The sequence below is a fragment of the Pan troglodytes genome, chromosome 10 (genome assembly GCF_028858775.2).
Source record: "Pan troglodytes isolate AG18354 chromosome 10, NHGRI_mPanTro3-v2.0_pri, whole genome shotgun sequence".
Lineage (NCBI taxonomy): Eukaryota > Metazoa > Chordata > Mammalia > Primates > Hominidae > Pan > Pan troglodytes.
In genome coordinates, this window is record NC_072408.2 from 86,557,449 (window position 1) to 86,577,698 (window position 20,250).

A 20,250-nucleotide genomic window follows, 5' to 3' on the forward strand; every position below is an offset into this window, starting at 1 on the left:
GCTAGGACTGCCAACACCACGCTGAATGGAATGAGTAAGGGACTAAGAGGGGACCATCCGTTACTTGTTTCTGATCTTAGGAAGAAAGCATTTAATATTTCACCATTATGTTGGGTGTAGGTTTTTAATGGAGGGCCATTATCAGATTGAGAAAGTTTTTTATATTTCTAGTTTGCCGAGAGTTTTACATTATGAGTGGGTATTATAGCTGTTAAATGCTTTTTCTGGGCCTATTGAAATGCTCATATTTTATTTCCTTTACTATGTTAATATGAATTACATTGATTATCAAATGTTAAACCAACCTCTCAATTCTAGTATAAACCACATTCAATTATGATGATTTATGCTTTTTATATATTGGTTAATAGTGTTGAAGACTTTTGCATTTATGTTATTGAGGGATATTGGTTTGTAATTTTCTTGTAATGTCTCCATTAGGTCTTGGTATCAGGCTAATGCTGACCTTACAAAATGAACTGGGAAGTTCTGCCTCCTCCTTCATTTTTTGAAGAGTTTGCATGTAAAATGTTTTATTTCTTCCTTAATTTTGGGTAGAATTCAATATAGAAACCATCTGGACCTTTAGTTTTCTGTGAATCACAGCTATTTTAAAGTTTGTTTCTGATAAAACAGTTGTACTGTCACCTTGGACAAGCTGCAACTACATTTCTTTTTTTTTTTTGAGATGGAGTCTCGCTCTGTCACCCAGGCTGGAGTACAGTGGCACGATCTCGGCTCACTGCAAGCTCCACCTCCCGGGTTCACACCATTCTCCTGCCTCAACCTCCTGAGTAGCTGGGACTACAGGTGCCTGCCACCACACCCGGCAAATTTTTTTTTTTTTTTTTTTTTAGTAGAGATGGGGTTTCACCATGTTAGCCAGGATGGTCTTGATCTCCTGACCTCGTGATCCGCCCACCTCGGCCTCCCAAAGTGCTGGGATTATAGGCTTGAGCCACCGCGCCCGGGCCAAGCTGCAACTACATTTCAAAGAATCTCATTCCCTGTTTAGTTCTGGATTAGTTGGCCAAAATCAAAATATGCATGAGATTTGGAAGGTAGAGTGAAATAGTAGCTAATATACTCTGATGGTCTTTGTGGTGAGAAGTGGTGAGATACAACTGCAGAGGTGCTGGTGGGTTCCAATCTGTCCTTGTTCTTCCCTGCTCCATGTCCAACTTTTATTTCTAACTGCAGACCCTGTTGACCAATTATGACCCAAGACTCACTACCAAATGAAGTGACAGTATCTTCAAACAACTCTTCCAGCTTTCTTTTGCAGGCTCACTTCAGCAACTGGATATGCCTGGCTTCTCAATTTCCCTGACAAGCTCCAATTTGGCCAACTATACCTGTGCTTCAGAAAGGCTGGTTCATGACTTTTCTCTTATCCACCAGCTCACCCTTTCAGATCCTTACTTCTTCAGTTTCTTCCACAGTTGTGTCAAATCTGTTGCTATAAATTCCTTATTTCATAATACTCACACTGGTTCTGCTTCCCTGATTGAACTTTAATAGAGATAACTAAAAAATTAAAATTTTCTATGGGTCTGTTTTAATTATCCTTTTTCCTTTGTTTTTACAGTCAGTTGGTTTTATCTCCTTGAATGCCTTGTCATTTATTGATTGAATGCTGGACACTGTGTATCCAAATTATAATAATTTTAGGGTCTGGATGATGTTATCTTCTTCCAAAATGATGGACTTTAACATCCAGCAGTGAGTTAGGGTAAGAACAGATCATCTTAATCTTGTTCAGGATTGAGCAATTTCAGACTTTGTGATGGCTTACTTATTTTGGGTTTATGCTTTTCTTTTAGGGAATAGCCCTTCAAGGATCCCCACTTAAAAAAAAAAAAGTTGGTATTTAATGCAGTTCCTCCCCTTTGGCAGGCCATGAACTGAATGTTCTGAATCCCCCACCCTGTGTGAGTGATAATACAGCTGCTCAGTTTTTCAGTCTCTTGGCCACTAGTTATAAATTGTCTTTGGGGAAAAGTGGTGCTGAATGTGTGGTTCACTTTTTTTTGTGCTCCTCTTCTTTTTAGGATCCTGGTCCCGCAAGGCCTTGCTGCAAAACATTGGAAAAAATTATCTATATTAAACCCAGTTATTTCCCTCTCATTCTCATCCAAACAGGATTTCACCCCCATCACTGTAGTTAAATTGCTCGTATTGCAATATCCAGTTGACAGTTCTCAGTCCTTATCTGGTAACAGCAATCATTGCTTCCTAGAAACATTTTCTTCACTCTCTAGGGCCTCAGTCTCCTTATTTTATTCCTATTTCATTGGCCAACCTTCATTATTTTTTGTTGGGTTCCTGTCTTCCTGATCTCTTAACATTAGACGACCCAGGCCCCAATCCTGGGACTTTTTTTTTTTTTTTTTTTTTGAGATGGGGTCTCACTCTGTCGCCAGGCTAGAGTGCAGTGGCGCGATCTCGGCTCACTGCAACCTCTACCTCCCAGGTTCAAGCGATTCTCCTGCCTCAGCCTCCTGAGTAGCTGGGACTACAAGTGCGCACCACCACGCCCAGCTAATTTTTTTATTTTTAGTAAAGACAGGGTTTCACCATGTTGGCCAGGATGGTCTCGATCTCTTGACCCCATGATCCACCCACCTTGGCCTCCCAAAGTGCTGGGATTACAGGCATGAGCCACCGTGCCCAGCCCTTTACTCTCATTCAGTCTCATGAATTTCCCTATCATGCATATGCTCAGGCTCCCAGATTTCTATCTCCAGCTTCTCTCTTCTGAACTCAACATTTTGACTTGGATGTTTAACAAATATTCACACTGATAAGCATCTCAAACTTAACATGTCCAAAACATAACTTCATACTTTCTACCACAAACTTGTTCTACTGTCTTCTAAGCTAATTGCAATTCCATCCTTCTAGTTACTAGGGCTATAATCCTGAACTCTCCTACTTCACATCCAATCGTGTGGGCTCTACCTTCAAAATAGATTTAGAATCCTACCACTTCTCAGCACCTTCACTGTTATCTCCCATATGGATTGCAGTAATAGTGTCCTAAGTAGTCTAAGGGAGATTCCTTAAAAACCTAAGTCAGATTATATTATTTTCTCAAATCCTTCAAATGGCTTCCAGTCTCAGATTAAAAACTTCAAGTACTTACGATGGTTTATAAGACGATACATAATCTTGCCTCCAAATATTCTTCTGGCCTCGTCTCTCATACACTTGTCCTTGTTTACTTGGCTTCAGCCACATTGGCTTTCTTGCTATTTCTTAAAAATGCTTCTGCCCCCTGCCTTTGGGCATGCTGTTCCAAACAGACATACTTGGAATGCTTTTTCCCAGAAATCTTGATGGATCACACTACCATTTCCTTCAGTCATATCAGTGATGCTTTCCTTAACCTATTTAAAACCAAAACCCTCCTCCCTAATAAGCCCTTCCCCAACATTCCTTAGGCTTTTTCTTATCCCTACTTTTTCTCCAAGGACTTGTAATTCTCCCTATAATTATTTTTTCTGCCTACATCCAATAGCATATAAGCTTCATTATGGTGGAGTTTTGTCAATTTTGTTCACTGCTTTATCCCTCGCACCTAGAATAGCACCTGACACATAGTAGCACTCAATATTTGAATAACTCATCAATTTTCAATGGATTCTGATTAAATTTACAAGTCAATTCTAAACAAGCGGTGACATTTCAAGGTTTAAACTTCAGTGATCAGGTTCCTTTTAGGTGATATTCCTGTCATTGATTTTTTGCTTGCTTTTTGTCCTTCTTCTGGTTATAGTCCCCTTCTTTTTTGGGGGGGGACTGTACATCCTTTATATCTTCTGGCAATGCTGCTAACCGTAAAACTTTACATCTCCCTTGCTTAGAGTGGTAAATAGAAACCCAGGACTGATCAATCAGTACTCCATCTCCATGGAAAAACAGATTAGTTCAAGGGATTAAAATGGCTCATTTCCTGGGATTTCATATATTAGGTGTTGGGATAAGAAATTACTTCTTTCCGGCCGGGCGCGGTGGCTCACGCCTGTATTCCCAGCACTTTGGGAGGCCGAGGCGGGCGGATCACGAGGTCAGTAGATCGAGACCATCCTGGCTAACACGGTGAAACCCCGTCTCTACTAAAAATACAAAAAATTAGCCGGGCGTGGTAGCGGGCGCCTGTAGTCCCAGCTACTCGGGAGGCTGAGGCAGGAGAATGGCGTGAACCCGGGAGGCGGAGCTTGCAGTGAGCCGAGATCGCGCCACTGCACTCCTGCCTGGGCGACAGAGCGAGACTCCGTCTCAAAAAAAAAAAAAAAGAAATTACTTCTTTCCTCTGCGGTTGTTAGTCATTCATAGTCCTAAGTTTTCTCCATTTTAGTAGGACAGATGAGGTCACTGCACAGAAGAGAAGAGAGGTGACACCCGATGGATTCTGTCTTGTCTAAGGACAGCTAGACCTCTGAACTTCCTGGTAACTTGAGCCAATATATTTTATCTATCCTTCCATCCCTAAATTTCTAGGTAATTTGAGTTTCTTCACTTGTAACTTGACAAGCATTGAATAATATACACCTCATTTTAATAGTATAACCTTATCTCCCCCCAAACAAAAATCTCTTGTTCAGTTTCTTCTGTAGGGATTCCCTAAAAAAGATTTTTGAAGTGAATCTGCTCGACTTAAAATGAATTCATCTGATTAGGAACTTCTCCAATCCAGTTGTGGAGATTAAGGTCTTCCCTAGCATTTTTCAGATGGTGGGAGTGGTATCAGCAGAACATTCCAATATAGCTAGAGATTTGTTACCCCACTGATAATTCTTTTCACTCCTCACTAAAAGCCTTGAGAATTCTTTTTTTTTTTTTCAACCCTTAGTTCTACTTCAGCCCAGGTGATCTAGATTTGAAACCTATAGGCAAGTAGTTCTCAAACTTTAGCTTGCATCATAATCCCTTGGTGAGGTTGCTGAAAAAGACTGTTGGGGCCAGGTACAGAGGCTTATGCCTGTAATCCCAGCACTTCGGGAGGCTGAGGCAGGAGGACTGCTTGAGCCCAGGAGTTCGAGACCAGCCTAGGCAACATAGGGAGACCCTGTCTCTACAAAAAATAAAAAATTAGCTGGCTGTGATGATGTACGCCCAGCTACTCGGGAGGTTGAGACCTGGGTGGAGGATCCACCAGGAGGCCAAGGCTGCAGTGAGCCATGTTCACACCACTGCACACTACTTCAGCCTGGTAGAGGAAGACTCCTTCTCAAAAACAAACAAACAAACAAACAACAAAAAAACAACAGTTGTGCTTCATCCTCAGTTTTTGATTCTGTAGGTTTGGGGTGTGGTCTGATAATTTGTATTTCTAACAAATTCCCAGATGATGCTGATACTATTGGTCCCAAGATGACATTTTGAGAATTACTGATAGATTCATATGTTAATAATAGAAAGTGGTTATTTTCCTTTAATCCAAGTACTCAAGTAACTAGCAGTCCTGGCATATTTAGCTGCATAAGTCATGCAGCAAATGGATGCATATTTTAGAAGTATTAGAGTCCCTACATCATGCTGTGCCATGGTAATGATGCACTTTATAGAATGCAGAAAGCTTGGGCCTCAAAGATAAGCAGCAGTTGTGTTGGTTTTCCTAAGAATTTAACCTTGCAAGAGATCGATTGTAGAACATTTGCCTCCCCACTTGGAATTTTTGGCTTTCTCTCTCTCTTTAGCAAGCAGAGAAGAGATGTAGGAGACTGGCTACTCTTTTCCTGATCAAATGTTAAGGGACTATCATCGAGCTACTTGTCTCATATGAAAAAATCTTTTTCTAACTTGATTTCCCAATACACTAGATTAGATTTGTTTGGAGGTGTACTTTTCCTTTGCCAGGGAATATGTAGTATGACTGAACACATGATCTTTTATTTTTTAACTATTATTCGTGTTACCCAAGGTTTGATATCTATATGATCTCTTTTTTAACTACTAACATAGAATACCTACATTTTAAGTTCTCACAAGTGATTTTACTAATGAACTCTATTTCCGTTCAGAAAAAAGACAATTGGTAGTGTAAGTTTCTAAATACAGTTTCTGGACCAACAATATCAACATCATAAGAGAACGTGACGGAAATGCAAATTCATGGGCCCCACTCCAGACACTCAATACTGACTTAGAAACAGGAGCAACCAAAATTGTGTCTGAACAAGCTTGCCAGGTGATTCAAGTTTGAAAACCACTGTTGCCGAGGAATAATTAAGCTAAACACTCCTAGGACAAGAAAGATGGTGACTATTACACACTGGGATGATATTACTATGATCCCTGTTGGAACGATAGCACAACATTTATGGAAGCACACCTCAATATTCTAGCTGAGACAATGCAGAGACAAATGAGGACAGTGTACGTACGTTAAGTGTACAGACCAATAGTAAAATCCATGAGAAAAATCATTTTCTGAGAACTGCTCTAAAAATGTTTATTTTGCCCAATGAACTGATACGATTTTTTAATATAACAATGACATTTATAATCAATTTTCCTATTCCTAGCTTGGTTGCTTGGAGACTTTGAAAATGTTTTATATTTAAATGAATGTTTCCTCTAGGTGATTTAGCTTAGTTTTCTAGTATAATTATCCTTATTAACAACTTATATAATTCTTTTATTAAAAAATATTTATAGTTATACAGTATTTGTGGGTTTTATTAAGAAGAATTACAAATTCTTCTTGGGAAAAGGATATATAGATAAGGTTTTTGAGGGAGCAAGTCTAGCATATGGTCAATAAATATCTAAATGAAGTCCTGAGTTTAGCTCTCCTGTTGCCTCTCTGACCTTCTCTCCTATTACTCTACTTCTTGCTCACTCCAATATAACCATATTAACCTTACTGTTTCTCCAACATATGAGAATATCTGCACCTCAAGGCCTTTGCTTTTGTTCCTCTGCATGGAAATGGTGGTCTCCTAGACATCTGCATAATTTTTGTCCAACGTTTCTTGCAGTTTTGGCTCAGATACTACATTCTCAGTGAGGCTTTCTCTAATTAGTTCTCCCTTCGCTCCTGAATTCTTTTCCTGGCCTAGTTTTTGCACGATCTCAGCTCACTGCAACCTCTGCCTCCCGGGTTCAAGTGATTCTCCTGCTTCAGCCTCTTGAGTAGATGGGACTACAGGCACGCACCACCATGCCCAGCTAATTTTTGTATTTTTAGTAGAGATGGGGTTTCACCATGTTGGCCAGATGGTCTCATCTCTTGACCTCGTGATCCACCTGCCTTGGCCTCCCAAAGTGCTGGGATTACAGGCGTGAGCCACCACGCCCAGCCCATTTTTCCCTAGTTAGCTATTATCATGTAAGGTAACATGTAATGGATTATTTTCAGTCTTTCTGCTATTTGAAAGTAGCCTCCACAAGGCAGGGATTTTATTTTTGCCTGTTTTGCTTTTGGATGTATGCCCATCACCTACAGCAGTGCTTGGCATATAAGTGCTAACAGGAGCTTGTGAATGACTGAGACAAAGTATGCAAGAATCTGAATGTTTATATTTAATAGCTTTAAAAAGCTTTTTTAAAAATCTAGATGCTAGCCTAGATTTTTTCTTCCACAACACATACCACAACTATTCAGATTTACTCTTTCCTCCAAAACATTTAGTAAACACCTACTACATGCCAGGCACTGTGCTAAGTGTTGAGAACAAAGATGAATGAGATTCTGATGTTTCCTGGAGCTCATAGTAAAATAAAGGAAACAACTTTTTTTAAAAAAACACAAATACAAGATATGTGTAGGCGTTTGTACACAGAAAATACTAAAATTTAGGTCCTTTCCCCTCTGGTTTTTCTACTACTAGTCTCAGTAAAGCAAATACTAGACACTAGAGGGACAGTAAAGCACAAAGAAAGAATGAGATAGGCAGGACTAAAGCTTCAGCCAAAAGAACAAATCACAGATTATAACATTCTTATGCAGAAGAGCATTATGTAACAAGGTTAGTCTGACCCGAAGGCTGACAAATGGCCCAGATGACCTCATGATATTTTGAGAAGCATTACGTAAACTTTAAGTATCCACAATTAGTGATAATCCTGACATTCCAACAAATAAAATTATAATATTTTCTTAACAATTATTAGCTATTATCAAGTCTTGATTACAACATTTTCTAGCCCACAACACCTGTCTTTTCTATGGCAAACACATTTTGCATATGACGCCTATAAACATCCTGCCACTTTTCCCTATCTTTCCTTCTCTGGTAACAGCAACTAGGGTTCATAAACAAAGCAGATTCATATGAGTAGCAGGTCAGTGTCCCTGGAGTTCTTTAGGACAGATGTGGCAGCATAGTTACAGAGGTTTACTTTGCTCTTTCCAATGGTACAAGGAAGTCCTCTGAAATCCACCTCTTAAACCTTTCTTCCTTACTGGTCTGAGTAAAAAATTAGGTGTTTATGGTAACCAAGTAAATTATTCCAAAATTTTGCTTTAAGGTATTTTAAGAAGAAACAATAACATGTTTTTTAAAACAAGATGCTTTGGATATATGTAATTGACTTTTATCAAATGAAGCTGAGATTTATTATCTAGATGTGATTGAATCCAAAGGACCATGTCAAAGGTTTACAGATCAGTGTCCCCGTAGGGCTTGCAAAGTTATTTAATGGATTTTATCAAATTTAAATTCAAATTTTGCTAAAATGCTTTAATTTTTAGAAATTGTAAAAATAATGTTTAGATATAGGCAAAATTTGGACATATTGAATACTAGTGCACTAACTTGTACTGCCAGGTTATCTTTGTGTGAGGCTTCTCCTACACTGTACCTCTATTTGTTTTGTTTTTCACTGTTGAGGAAAGTAATAGCACACTCACTCACATAAACTAGTATACTACTAGAGCATGTGTATAGTATATATATTATAAAAGTTTAAGTCAGATGCATCTGCTTAGCAATGCTGTGGTCACAACCTAAGAATTGTGCAGTAACAAGTGAAGGAGTCAAGCTGCTGTCATAAAACTGTTTTATAGAGGCCCATTTTGGCTACTGTTTTGGGAGGTGGGGAAGTTCATATCTATGAGTTTCTATAAATTCAATTTTTATGTTTTACATATTTGGTATTCCACACATTTTTCACTGGAAGAGAAAAGTCTGTTAAAACTGTAGCACTAATAACGTTGCTTATCTTACTAGGGAATAAAAAAGGAATTAAGCTCTGAGCACCAATTTTTAAACATCTATTTTTGAAGAATGCAAAGGAAATTTTTCATGCAGGTATGTTAAATCTTAATGGACTACTGGCCATCATTAGAATTTGCACCAGAAAATCAACTAACTGCTTGAGCATTACAGCATTCCTCTAAAACAAAAACAAAAACAAATTATAGGGCAAAGTGGTATTAAGTAAGCCCTAAGAAAGGAAAAATATAGCAGGTGTGGGGGTGAGGATGTGACATTAGAGGATGAGGAGAAAAAAAAAAAATCAAGAGGCCGGGCGCGGTGGCTCACGCCTGTAATCCCAACACTTTAGGAGGCTGAGGCGGGCGGATCACGAGGTCAGGAAATCGAGGCCATCCTGGCTAACACGGTGAAACCCCGTCTTTACTAAAAATACAAAAAATTAGCCGGATGTGGCGGTGGGCATCTGTAGTCCCAGCTACTCGGGAGGCTGAGGCAGGAGAATGGCGTGAACCTGGGAGGCGGAGCTTGCAGTGAGCCGAGATCACTGGACTCCAGCCTGGGCGACAGAGTGAGACTCCGTCTCAAAAAAAAAAAAAAAAAATCAAGAAATGCCATCCTCCAAGATAATCAAATATTTTAAGCCTAAGTATATAGACTCAAGAAACTTACGCAATTACATGAAAATAATGTATGCAACTAACTGGTATATGAAAAAAAAGTCCTGGATTCAGTTGGGAAAAACCACCACCACAAAGTATCGGTTAAGAGTTTTGTGTTGTACCAGGCTTTGGATGCTGAACAAATAAAGAATCCGTAAACCTCAGCTTTCTCACCTGTAAAATGGAGCACTTTAAGGATCAAATGAGATATGCTGTTGAAACAGACCTGTAAGAAAAACTGAGAGTGAGAAAGGGGGGAAGAAAACAAATCTCTTCTTTTCCACTGTCACTCTTCCAGACCTACAACCACCAAGTACATGTTCTATTAGTTATATATTGTTGAGGACAGAATCTGCTAATATCCTTCATTTCTGCAAACTTTTCCCCTTTTCCTTCAGCTTTTTAAAAATGAAAATGCAGTTGGTTTATGAGACCCAGACATTTACTGGAATTTAAGCAGGGACGTGTTGGGATAGCTTGACTCAAAAGATCTTACTTCTAATAACCTTTAGACAACTTTTAATAAAACTTTCAAGTTACAGTAATAAGGTAGAATCCATTATTTGTTACCTTATTATAGAAATAAATCTCACACTTCTGACTCCTGTAATTTTATTTTATATTTAGTACTTTTGTAATCTGGTTATTTTATAGGCAAGGAACAGCAATATAATACTCTCCACATCACTTACCTAAGAGAAAGAGCACTCGTTTGTATGGCAATTAACGCCAGAGAACCTTTCCAAAATCAAAGTCAAGAAATGGATTTAGTTAGACAGAGATTAATAAAATATGAAAACAATCAATATTTCACTCTAAACCCAATACTTTGAGAGTTCTCATATGTACATCATCCCTGCTGAACATCATATTCAGATAGAGACCACACACATACAGTGTAAACATGGAACATCAAAGCAGACTCCATCAGCCAGCTTTCGTCTTTGCAAACAAAGGTTATCATTAACAAGATAGAGCTAATGAATAGTTAATAATTTTTAGTGGAGTTTGCTCTGGGTTCTGCTTATAATGTCAAAGTGAAGGATAATCTACAAAGCTATTTCTTATGCCCTATGGGAAATGTGTTGGGATTGGGAGTCATGACTGTCTCAGATTAGCCAGGGAAGATTAAGTAGTAATATACTTTTAAGCAAAAGAATAAAGTTAGCCTAATGGATTAGAAAATATCTACTTTTTTTATATGAATACTCCTCCAGAGTTCTATAGTAGCTTTTATTTGGCTTTCAAGTATTTGCATGTAAAATGCTTGTTTTTTTTATGGAGGACAAATAACAGTAAAACCTACCATTCTGAGCATGAATAGGTGAAGTACTGGAAATAGAAATAATAGAATTCAATCCTTGTTGTATTAATTTAGTCAATAGTACTAATTTAGGCTTACTACCAGTCCTCTATCAAAGTTCCAAAATCAAAAGTGCCTTTTTTTTTTTTTTTTTTTTTTTGGAGACGGAGTCTCACTCTGTTGCCCAGGCTGAAGTGCAGTGGCATGATCTTGGCTCACTGCAACCTCTGCCTCCCTGGTTCAAGTGATTCTCCTGTCTCAGCCTCCTGAGTAGCTGGGACTACAGGCGAGTGCGCCATCATACCTGGCTAATTTTTTATTTTTAGTAGGAACGGGGTTTCGCCCTGTTGGCCAGGCTGGTCTCAAACTCCTGACCTCAGGTGATCCTCCCACCTGGGCCTCCCAACCATGCCTGGCTAAAAGTGCCTCTTATTTATAGATGTGTTAGCAGGTCGAAACTTGGACAAATCTAAATTGGAAAATGATCTAATATTAAAGTAAACTGTATGCTTCAATGGAATATTACCTTTATATGTATCGCTAAGCCTATGTTTGCAGATAAGAAAAAGCACAGGTTTACTTTAAAAAAAAAATGTTTATGGAAGCAAAATCTTGTGCTACAAAGCAACTACCCTAAAACTCACTGTTATTATTTTTTACCCACTTATTATCATAAAAAAACTAGTTCTCAGATTCTGCATACAGACAGCTTTATGTAAAATATATAAACATTTGTCCAAATTGGTACACAGATTGCATAAATATGGCAATTAAGATTGCATTTACAGATGTGCATGTACAATGCTGTGCAAATTATCACAATATTACAATTTCAGAAATTATTCAAATTGGTATCCAAGTAAAGCAATTAGTGAAAAAATACCCATGCAGAATTTAAATATCTCAGAACAAAATTTAAAATGTCTTCATTAAAAGTTCACACATTTAAAATAGTTTTATTCATTTTATTTGTATATGTCAAAATACATTTTTATTTCCAAAATAGTGGGTTTTGCAACTAGTTTCATGCAGAAACAAGGTCTGCTCAATACTACCAATAAAATCAATATAGCACAGTAGCTGTTCAGTTTTAGATACAAAGAATAAATAACCTAAATACAAAACACTAAAATATTAGAAACATGTATTTAATCATTCTTCACAGGCATCCAAACTTCACAAATATAAACCATAGCATGCCTAACTGTTGTGCAACCAGAACATGTTGCAGTCACTCAAACTGATCAGTTATCTGTATATTTTACCTCCACATAAGACCATGGAAATTCTCAATATTCAGACCTACCATTCATACAGTTCAAATATAACCAAAAATAAAACTCCCACAACTATCCTTGTACCTTTAAAATCAAGAATCCTGAGCTTGGTAGTAAGAGCATAACCTTATATCTTCATAAAACCAATCAAGAGAGAGAGGACTTAAAATCCTGCTTACCAAAACACCCTTCCCCAACCCCAAAGTAATCTAAAATAGGCAGTAGAACACAATGACCTTTTAAAATGAAGGGGTACAAATTCACATTTAATATAGTATACAATACAATCAATAATACAATCAGCTACTATAAGCTTTACAATGTACAATTTATTCAAATGGCTGAACTGTTCAGTGGTTAAGGAGACAGTTATGTGCCAGAAAGATGTAGTATTTTTTGCATGGTTTAATGAAAATATAAAAGCTATTTGTCCAAATAAAAGCCATCGTCACTATGTACTTGGTTTTGCGCTTTTTTTCCTTAAAAAAAAAACAAGGCCACTGAAATGTATAAAATGGTCTGAACATAATGGTGGTATCAAAGTCGATGCCTCTTCACATGGCAATAACAGTGCATTTAACATTAACTCACGGGTTAATTCTGCAAATGATTTCATAACATTACTTTGGCTAGCACAACAGTTTTAGACAGCACTCAGATAAATATAGGTATGTGAAATGTAAAGCAATTATCTTATGCAACTTTAATTATGGTTGAGTACTATCAAATGAAAACTGAAAATAAAAGCACTTTACAGTAGGAAACTTTTGTAAAGATAGGGCTCCACATAATGTGTAACTTTTAAAGTCTTTATATCACATTGTTAGCAAATTTTGTATTTTAACACTATCATGGAGTAGCCTACTCTGCATTAGCAGACATTTGAAATAAGAAATAGTCAAGCATGCCATGTGGTGGTCTAAAAATCAAAACAATACACTTATTTGTATATACAGAATCACTCAGTACCTGCTAAAATGAATGTGAAGATTACAGAATCTAACATCTTATACTACAATAAAAAAAAAGTGACCAATGAAGCAGAAAATAGGAATTAAAAGATCTAATCTCAAATGACTTTAAAGCATTCATATAAGAAATAAATGCATATTGCACAAACAGTGAAAGCATATGTTCCACCAAGCAATTCAGTTCCAGGTGGGAAGACAACACAGCATTAGCCTAATACATGACAATAATCACAGAAGAGCAAGTGTTCTTTTCTGTAATGAAAAAGCTGTGAAAACATAGAAGACTCTGCCACATGAAGAGTTTAGAAGGAAAAAATACAAACCCAAACTTAGATGAAAAGCCAAAAAATTTAAATATCGAAAAACTCGAAACTGTGGCACATCAAAAAATGTTGAGTAACTGTCTTCTGTGAGAGCTGAAAGTTTTTGTTGACACAAAAGTATTTATGTACAACTAAGGCTTACTGGTTAAATATCTGAGGCATATCTGGCCTTGAACACTTTCCTTATATGCTGGAGCTGTAAACAAGTTTTCTCAGTCATTAAAAAAAAATCTTCTCAGCAGCTGCATTAACATGAAACAATGGTCTTGATTAAAAAAAAAAAAAACACAAACCAACAACAACAAAAACACCCCAGAAAATTAAACAAAATGAAACAAAAATTCTAGATAAGAGGGCATTTGGCAGGATATCCGAAAATGACAGTCTCCAAGGATTCTTCCCAGACTTCCAGTGACTGCCAATTATGGTCCACTGGGTTACTAATATGTGCAATTCCATTACTTGCTGCTTTTTTTTTTCTTTTTTTTTATTTGGAAAGTTTGCTTATAACTCTGATCAAGGCCCCATTTTCATCCTTTAGCCTCTGGTTGTCTGCTTTTAGGTCTGGTAACATCTATAAAGACAAAAATTGAAGATCAAGTTTTACCTTCAATATTAAAAGATAAAACGTTATTCTTAATAAATGTTATATTTTCACCACAAAACACATGATCAAGCTTTGTCAGTTATATATATTTCTAGTATCTAAAACATGTATCAGGAAGAAGGAAAAAAACCACACCTGGATTTGTAAAGCTCATTAGTTTCATAAATGCTGGAATGAAAGGTTTATTCTCTCCAAATTTTCCATTGAAATTTACTAAATCACTTGATTTTATGACTTACAAGAACACCACATTCCAGCAGCCAAGACAAGCCTGTTTTTGTTAGGATAGGCTCTTAAAAGAGGTTCCTGTCAGCACCTAAACCAAAGACTTTTGCTTTTATGTATGTCAGACCTAAAATCATAATACTTAATATTGTTCCACAAGAAAGCCAAACTACCTAGGAAAACATTGAGGAAATTAGACTTGTTCTAAATTATTAAAATTCCTTAAACGATTCACCTACAGTAGCTCAGTTTAAAATGCCTAAACAATGTCCGATCCCAGATAGATGCTTATTAAATGGTAACAAGCAATTACTATTATTAGAATAGTGTATCATGTTTAAGCTAAAGTAGTAAGTCTGTATCTATGATCCAACTATTACAAAAATAACCAATTTTGAAGCAAATAGCCTCATATCTTCAAACAACGCATCTCAATTTTCTGTTGTTTTACAGACAAATTGATGAAGGGGTGAAAATATTACAAGTTAACTGAATACTCTACTAAGGATGATTAAAACTGTATGTTCTTTGCCAGTTTCACTAGGAAATGAAATAGCTCATATTTTTGGTCCCTAAACCATACTTTCCAAAATAGTCCTCTTTCCTCAGTTTTCAAAATGTATTAGATTATCTAACTCAATAAAAGTAAAACTTCTATTTGCAAAACTACCTTAAGCAAAATCTTTAGGAAGATTTAATTTTACGTGGAACCAGTATGTTCTTATCTGTGTTCAGAATCTTTAAGATATAAAATATAGTAATATTAAGTTTATTCATTTGAATATTTGTAATATAAACTGAAATATAAACTAATGTGGTTCTGACTTCAAATGACATTATTTTGAAAAACAGATAATGCATGCTTAATCTTCAGCTTCAAAATATATTAATTATATGTAAAATGTTATATACTGTTTGTTTTCTCTCTAGTAAAGAACTGTAAATAAGTCATATTTTAAGTCCTAAAATATCTGTATAGCTAAAAAATGTGCAAAAGCTTTACAAAAGTACAGATAAGTCTTTAACTTAAATTCCAAAATCATCCCTAATTTTACTGTAGCTCATCAATTGCAATATACAATTAGTGACAATTTCTAGCATTCTAAGAAGCCATGCATAATTAGTTATATGATATGCTCCAGACACAATGGCATTAATTTGTAAAAGTGAGCTCTTACAAAACACGCCTACTAATATAAAAACACCTGCCTGGCTCTACCAAGAAGAAATGATGAAACTAAAAATTATAGGTTCACAGACTGCAGGTGCCTATAGAACCCTGAGCGCTTGGCTACCACTCTTGTCAAGGCCCTATTCTCAGTCAGCAGTCGCTCATTTAACTCCCTCAGAGACTGAATTTGCTTTATTTGGTGCAGGTTCTGCAGGAATCAGAACATAAAGAAATAGGAATAAAAAATAAGAAAATGGAAAAGAGTATAATAAGAATGTAATCACAGGTAATTTTTTAAAAATATTACGTCTTAAAGGAATAAGAGATTCAGAAAGGTAAACACTGTATTCCTAAAATTCTATTTCAAACTAAATAATACATAAGCAAACAAAATACAAAAGATTTGTCTCCAATCCTCAAAGCCATTCAATAATGGTCTAATAATAAACCAAACAATTTAATAATGAAACATCTAAATCTTGAACTTCTAATTCTATGGGTACAATATACTATGCATTGGTTCATTAATTCACAATGTGATAAAGATTTTATGAAGGACAGTGTGGTAAGAGGTAATCAATTAACTATGCTACTTGTGAAGACATTCAAAACATAATTATTTCTATAGGTAATATGGAGTTTGATAAAATACAGCTCTGCCTGTTCACTCCCCTAATGTCCTTTACTTTCAAAGGAGAACATTTTATAGTAACCCCCTCCACTACTTACTCGCCAAAAAACATGAAAGTATATAGAAACATAAAGAATAAATAATAAATCCTACATCTTATTATTATTGTCTAACTTTTTCTATACCTGAACAGCAAAAGTGCTACACAAATTGATTATCAAAATAATTCAGGTTTTATTTTTTATTTTTGCTCCTTCTTTTCATAGGTGTTAAGATTTGGGTTTTAGACCCTCTTCTGGCTCACTAAAACCTGGATTCAGGAAGAAAGAGAAGCACCAGATATAGACAGTTCACAAATTGGGTAATCAGCTTTGAGAACAATTAATGTAAACCATGTCTATAATAGTATTTTAAACATTAATACATAAACAGCACTCTCTCTCATAAGTAACATAGTTTACTTACTTTGAGCTCTTCTTCCATTTCAGATATTCTTCTTTCTAGAGCTCTTCGTTCCTAGATCGATTTAAGGTACCAATGTTAGTTATATAATTATTATATTCTTAAGTCTTCTTCTATACTGTGAAATAGTGATACTTCAGAATTAAAGGTCCAATCAGGAGCAGTGTAGAAAAGATGTGATGCCAGTGATATGTAAAGAGCTTTCCAAAATTTGACAAAAATAAATATGAAGATCTTTATCCTTAGAGTACAAGCTCTTAATTTAAAGCTTTGACTTTCTGGGAAGATGCTATATAACATGTTCAAACTACTTTTTGAGTTCATGTAAAACTTAGAGTGAATCAATACTCAAGACTGAAGACTGTACAGAAAAGAAAAACAAAACTCACACAAAGATGCAATCATATTACAGTGACAGAAGCAGAAAAGCAAGAAGCAAACATGCCTAAAATATGTGTACTTTGCAATTTCAGAGGAATGTAAGAGAAGCTCATTTCCTCCACTCACAATGTGTACTAGCCATTATTTATCCAACTGACTTTATAGCTTTGTATTTAGGTTGACATTATGTGTAGCATTAATGCAGTGAATGTAATAGAAAAGCAACTGCAGCGTTTATTTTAAACTTGTTTCAAAGAGTGACAGGCAAAGCCAACACACCACACATTATTGCAGTGTACTGTTTTATTCTCCCTTAAATGATAAGCATTCTGGGGTGTTATGCAAAAAGCAAGCAGCAGTAATTGATGAGCTGTAAAACTGGTTAGGTCATACCGCCCAGAAGATACTGACTCTTGCCGGTCACCTTTCAGATACAAACCATTTAAATTTAGTTTAATCACACTGAAACTATTTCCAAGACATTCTTTCCCAGATTAATAACAAATGCTGATATTTAGTCAAGCAGTACATTTACTGTAAATGTTAATGTTTTTAGGGTATGTGATTTTAAAAAGTAGACAGAATCCTACTGATCATCTTTTAAGTACCATGTTATTCCAACATTGGCATGCCTAAACATTATTGTATAGACAAAAACATTATTTTCAATACATAGATCTTTCTTCTACTAAATAATACAGTCATGACAAATTCATACAAATCATCACACTTCTCAAAATACTAGCACATAAAGTGTCATATTTGATCTTTACCACTTTGCAAAATATCAGAAATAGAATATTTCTTCTGAGAGGTAATCTCCCTATAAGCCTCAATTTTATTAGGTGTCTTCAAGATTTTAAATTAGTGGTAAAGTAAGACAAGAAAACTACACCCAACTGCCTGATTCTATTAGCTCAATGAAATTGACATCTGTAAAATGGTATGAAATTTCTTATGTTTGACAAACATATTAACATTAAAAAATATAACTGGACAGGCACAATGGCTCAAGCCTGTAATCCCAGCACTTTGGGAGGCCTAGGTGAAAGGATGGCATAAAGCCAAGAGTTCAAGACCAGCCTTGGCAACAAAGTCAGACCTTGTCTCCAAAAAGAAATTTAAAAAATAGCTGGGTGTGGAGACATGCACCTGTAGTGCCAGCTATTCTGGAGGCTGATGCAGGAGGATTGCTTGAACCCAGGAACTGGAGGATGCAGTGATCCGTGACTGTGCCACTGTACTCCAGCCTGGGTGACAGAGCAATATTCTGTCTCTTTAAAAAAACAAACGGACAAACAAACAAAAAAAAAAACACAAGGAAAAAAATATGGTTTAGAGAAAACGCATGTGAAGTGTTTAATTTTGTGCCTGCTTGATATACAGAGAATGATGAATAAATGTTAGCAGTTAGTATTAATACCATGATTATAGAGAGTGGATTAGCTACTTTGTAATTTATCTGCATTTGACAAGCAGAAAAAGGAGGTCAGGTGAGCTTGTCAGAGTATGAATGTGTCTGCATCATGTGTATGTTAGAAAAAAAAAGTATCAAAATATCAGCTATCTCTGCATGACAGATTACAGATAATTTAATATTGTCTTCTTTTGTTAAAGTTTCTGTAATAAACATATTACTTTCATAAGAAAAATTAAATATTTAAAATTGTGATTGTATTTGAAAAATAAATACTACTTTAAGTACAGTTTGTTATCCATGCCTTTCATCTCAACCGTTAGTATAACAGAGAACTGATTTTATTATTTCTGCCTATCCTGGAGATAAAATTCAGTAACAGTTAAATATTCTAACAGGATATAATAATATTAAATTTATTAAAACAATATTTTAGCAATTATTATGTCCATTTTGAAAACATGACTCAGAACACTAATTTTTAAAACTTGCAGAAAGCATAATAAAATGGTAGCTATTGCAAGGTACAACTAGCAAATGACAGACATTATAACACTATTTTTATATTCTTTTTTTTTAACCATTTCTCTTTTTTTTGGTGAAAAGGGCAAATTGGTTATTTTAAAATAGAATGGAAGAAAAATGTTTTTATATCAATAGCTCCTAAGTATTTACTCTTTGATCATAGCTACCAGCATGTCATTTCTTCTCTGGTCGAAACCCTACCAAGTCTAGCTACTGCTCAGCTACACTACAAACAATCTTTGGGCACTTTTCTTTTAACTTTTGGATCATTTATACATTCTCAACTGATGAGGCTAAACTTGTACAGTTATTCCTATGACTACTCCTAGACCTCTGAGCAACAATAAGTGAAGAGAAATACAAGTGAATGTATTACATTCAATAAAAACTTGCAGAAAGACATCAAGTGGCATAAGGATTTTCTTGTAATCATTTTTTTGTTTAAAATAGCCTACTTAAGTTAAATATTTCAACTCAAAATTTAAAAAAATTATTAAATTAACTTTAAAAAGAATTTGAAAATTTGATGTTCCAGATTTAGAAACTTTATTTCAAGAATGAAAGTATTTTAGGTTTATAAAGAATTAAAATAAATGTATTTATGATTAAAACGTTTTAGGTACAGGCCATAAGAGATAAACGGCATTTCAAAAATATCAAATTCACTATCAAAATGTGTATAGTACATTTCAGAATCAAGGCAAGACAGTTTTTTTAAATTCATTAAAAGAATTATGTGGTAAATTAAACTTTATTTAACAAGGTCATTTCATACCTAGAGAAACCCCATAGAATTCTATAAAGAAGTTGCTGTAAAATACATTAACTCAATAAATATTTAAACTAATTAAAACTGCCATCCATAATAACAAAATAAAAACAAAAAACCTACCATTGTTTACCTAAAACAAGAAAGAAAAAAATAATTATTTAATAAGTGGGACACTTACCCTTTTTTCCATTTCCAACAGTGATCTATCAGCAAATCTTTCTTGTCTCTGCAACAAAGTAAGAAATTATAAAAGAGATAAGTGCAAAAAAGTTGAGGGGCGACCACAGTAATTCTCTTTTAATAGGTATTAAATCACAATATTCAAGTGGAGTAAAACACAGGTTTGTGAGTAAAGCAAA

At 35.6% G+C, this 20,250-nt stretch overlaps 1 protein-coding gene and 1 long non-coding RNA gene across 15 annotated transcripts in view; one reads left to right on the forward strand and one right to left on the reverse strand.

The window, feature by feature from the left end:
• The window catches only part of LOC107967589 (uncharacterized), a 97,944-nt gene that overhangs the window by 34,374 nt on the left and 43,320 nt on the right, over positions 1–20,250 (forward strand). For 3 of the 4 annotated variants that reach the window (XR_008538521.2, XR_008538523.2, XR_010148370.1), the window contains exons 2-3: positions 16,601–16,695; positions 16,823–16,865. This is a non-coding gene — a long non-coding RNA (uncharacterized LOC107967589). Of the gene's footprint in view, positions 1–9,179; positions 9,261–16,600; positions 16,696–16,822; positions 16,866–20,250 lie in introns of all 4 variants that reach the window. The other variant, XR_008538522.2, reaches the window with a different exon arrangement.
• The window catches only part of PPP1R12A (protein phosphatase 1 regulatory subunit 12A), a 161,426-nt gene continuing 153,256 nt past the window's right edge, over positions 12,081–20,250 (reverse strand). For 10 of the 11 annotated variants that reach the window (XM_001163581.6, XM_009425902.5, XM_016923913.4 and 7 more), the window contains 3 exons: positions 20,070–20,117; positions 16,800–16,850; positions 12,081–14,274 (listed from right to left, as the gene is read on the reverse strand). In XM_001163581.6, the coding sequence (XP_001163581.2) occupies positions 14,188–14,274; positions 16,800–16,850; positions 20,070–20,117 (186 nt within the window). In that variant the 3' untranslated portion in view covers positions 12,081–14,187. Of the gene's footprint in view, positions 14,275–16,799; positions 16,851–17,570; positions 17,602–20,069; positions 20,118–20,250 lie in introns of all 11 variants that reach the window. The other variant, XM_024347959.3, reaches the window with a different exon arrangement.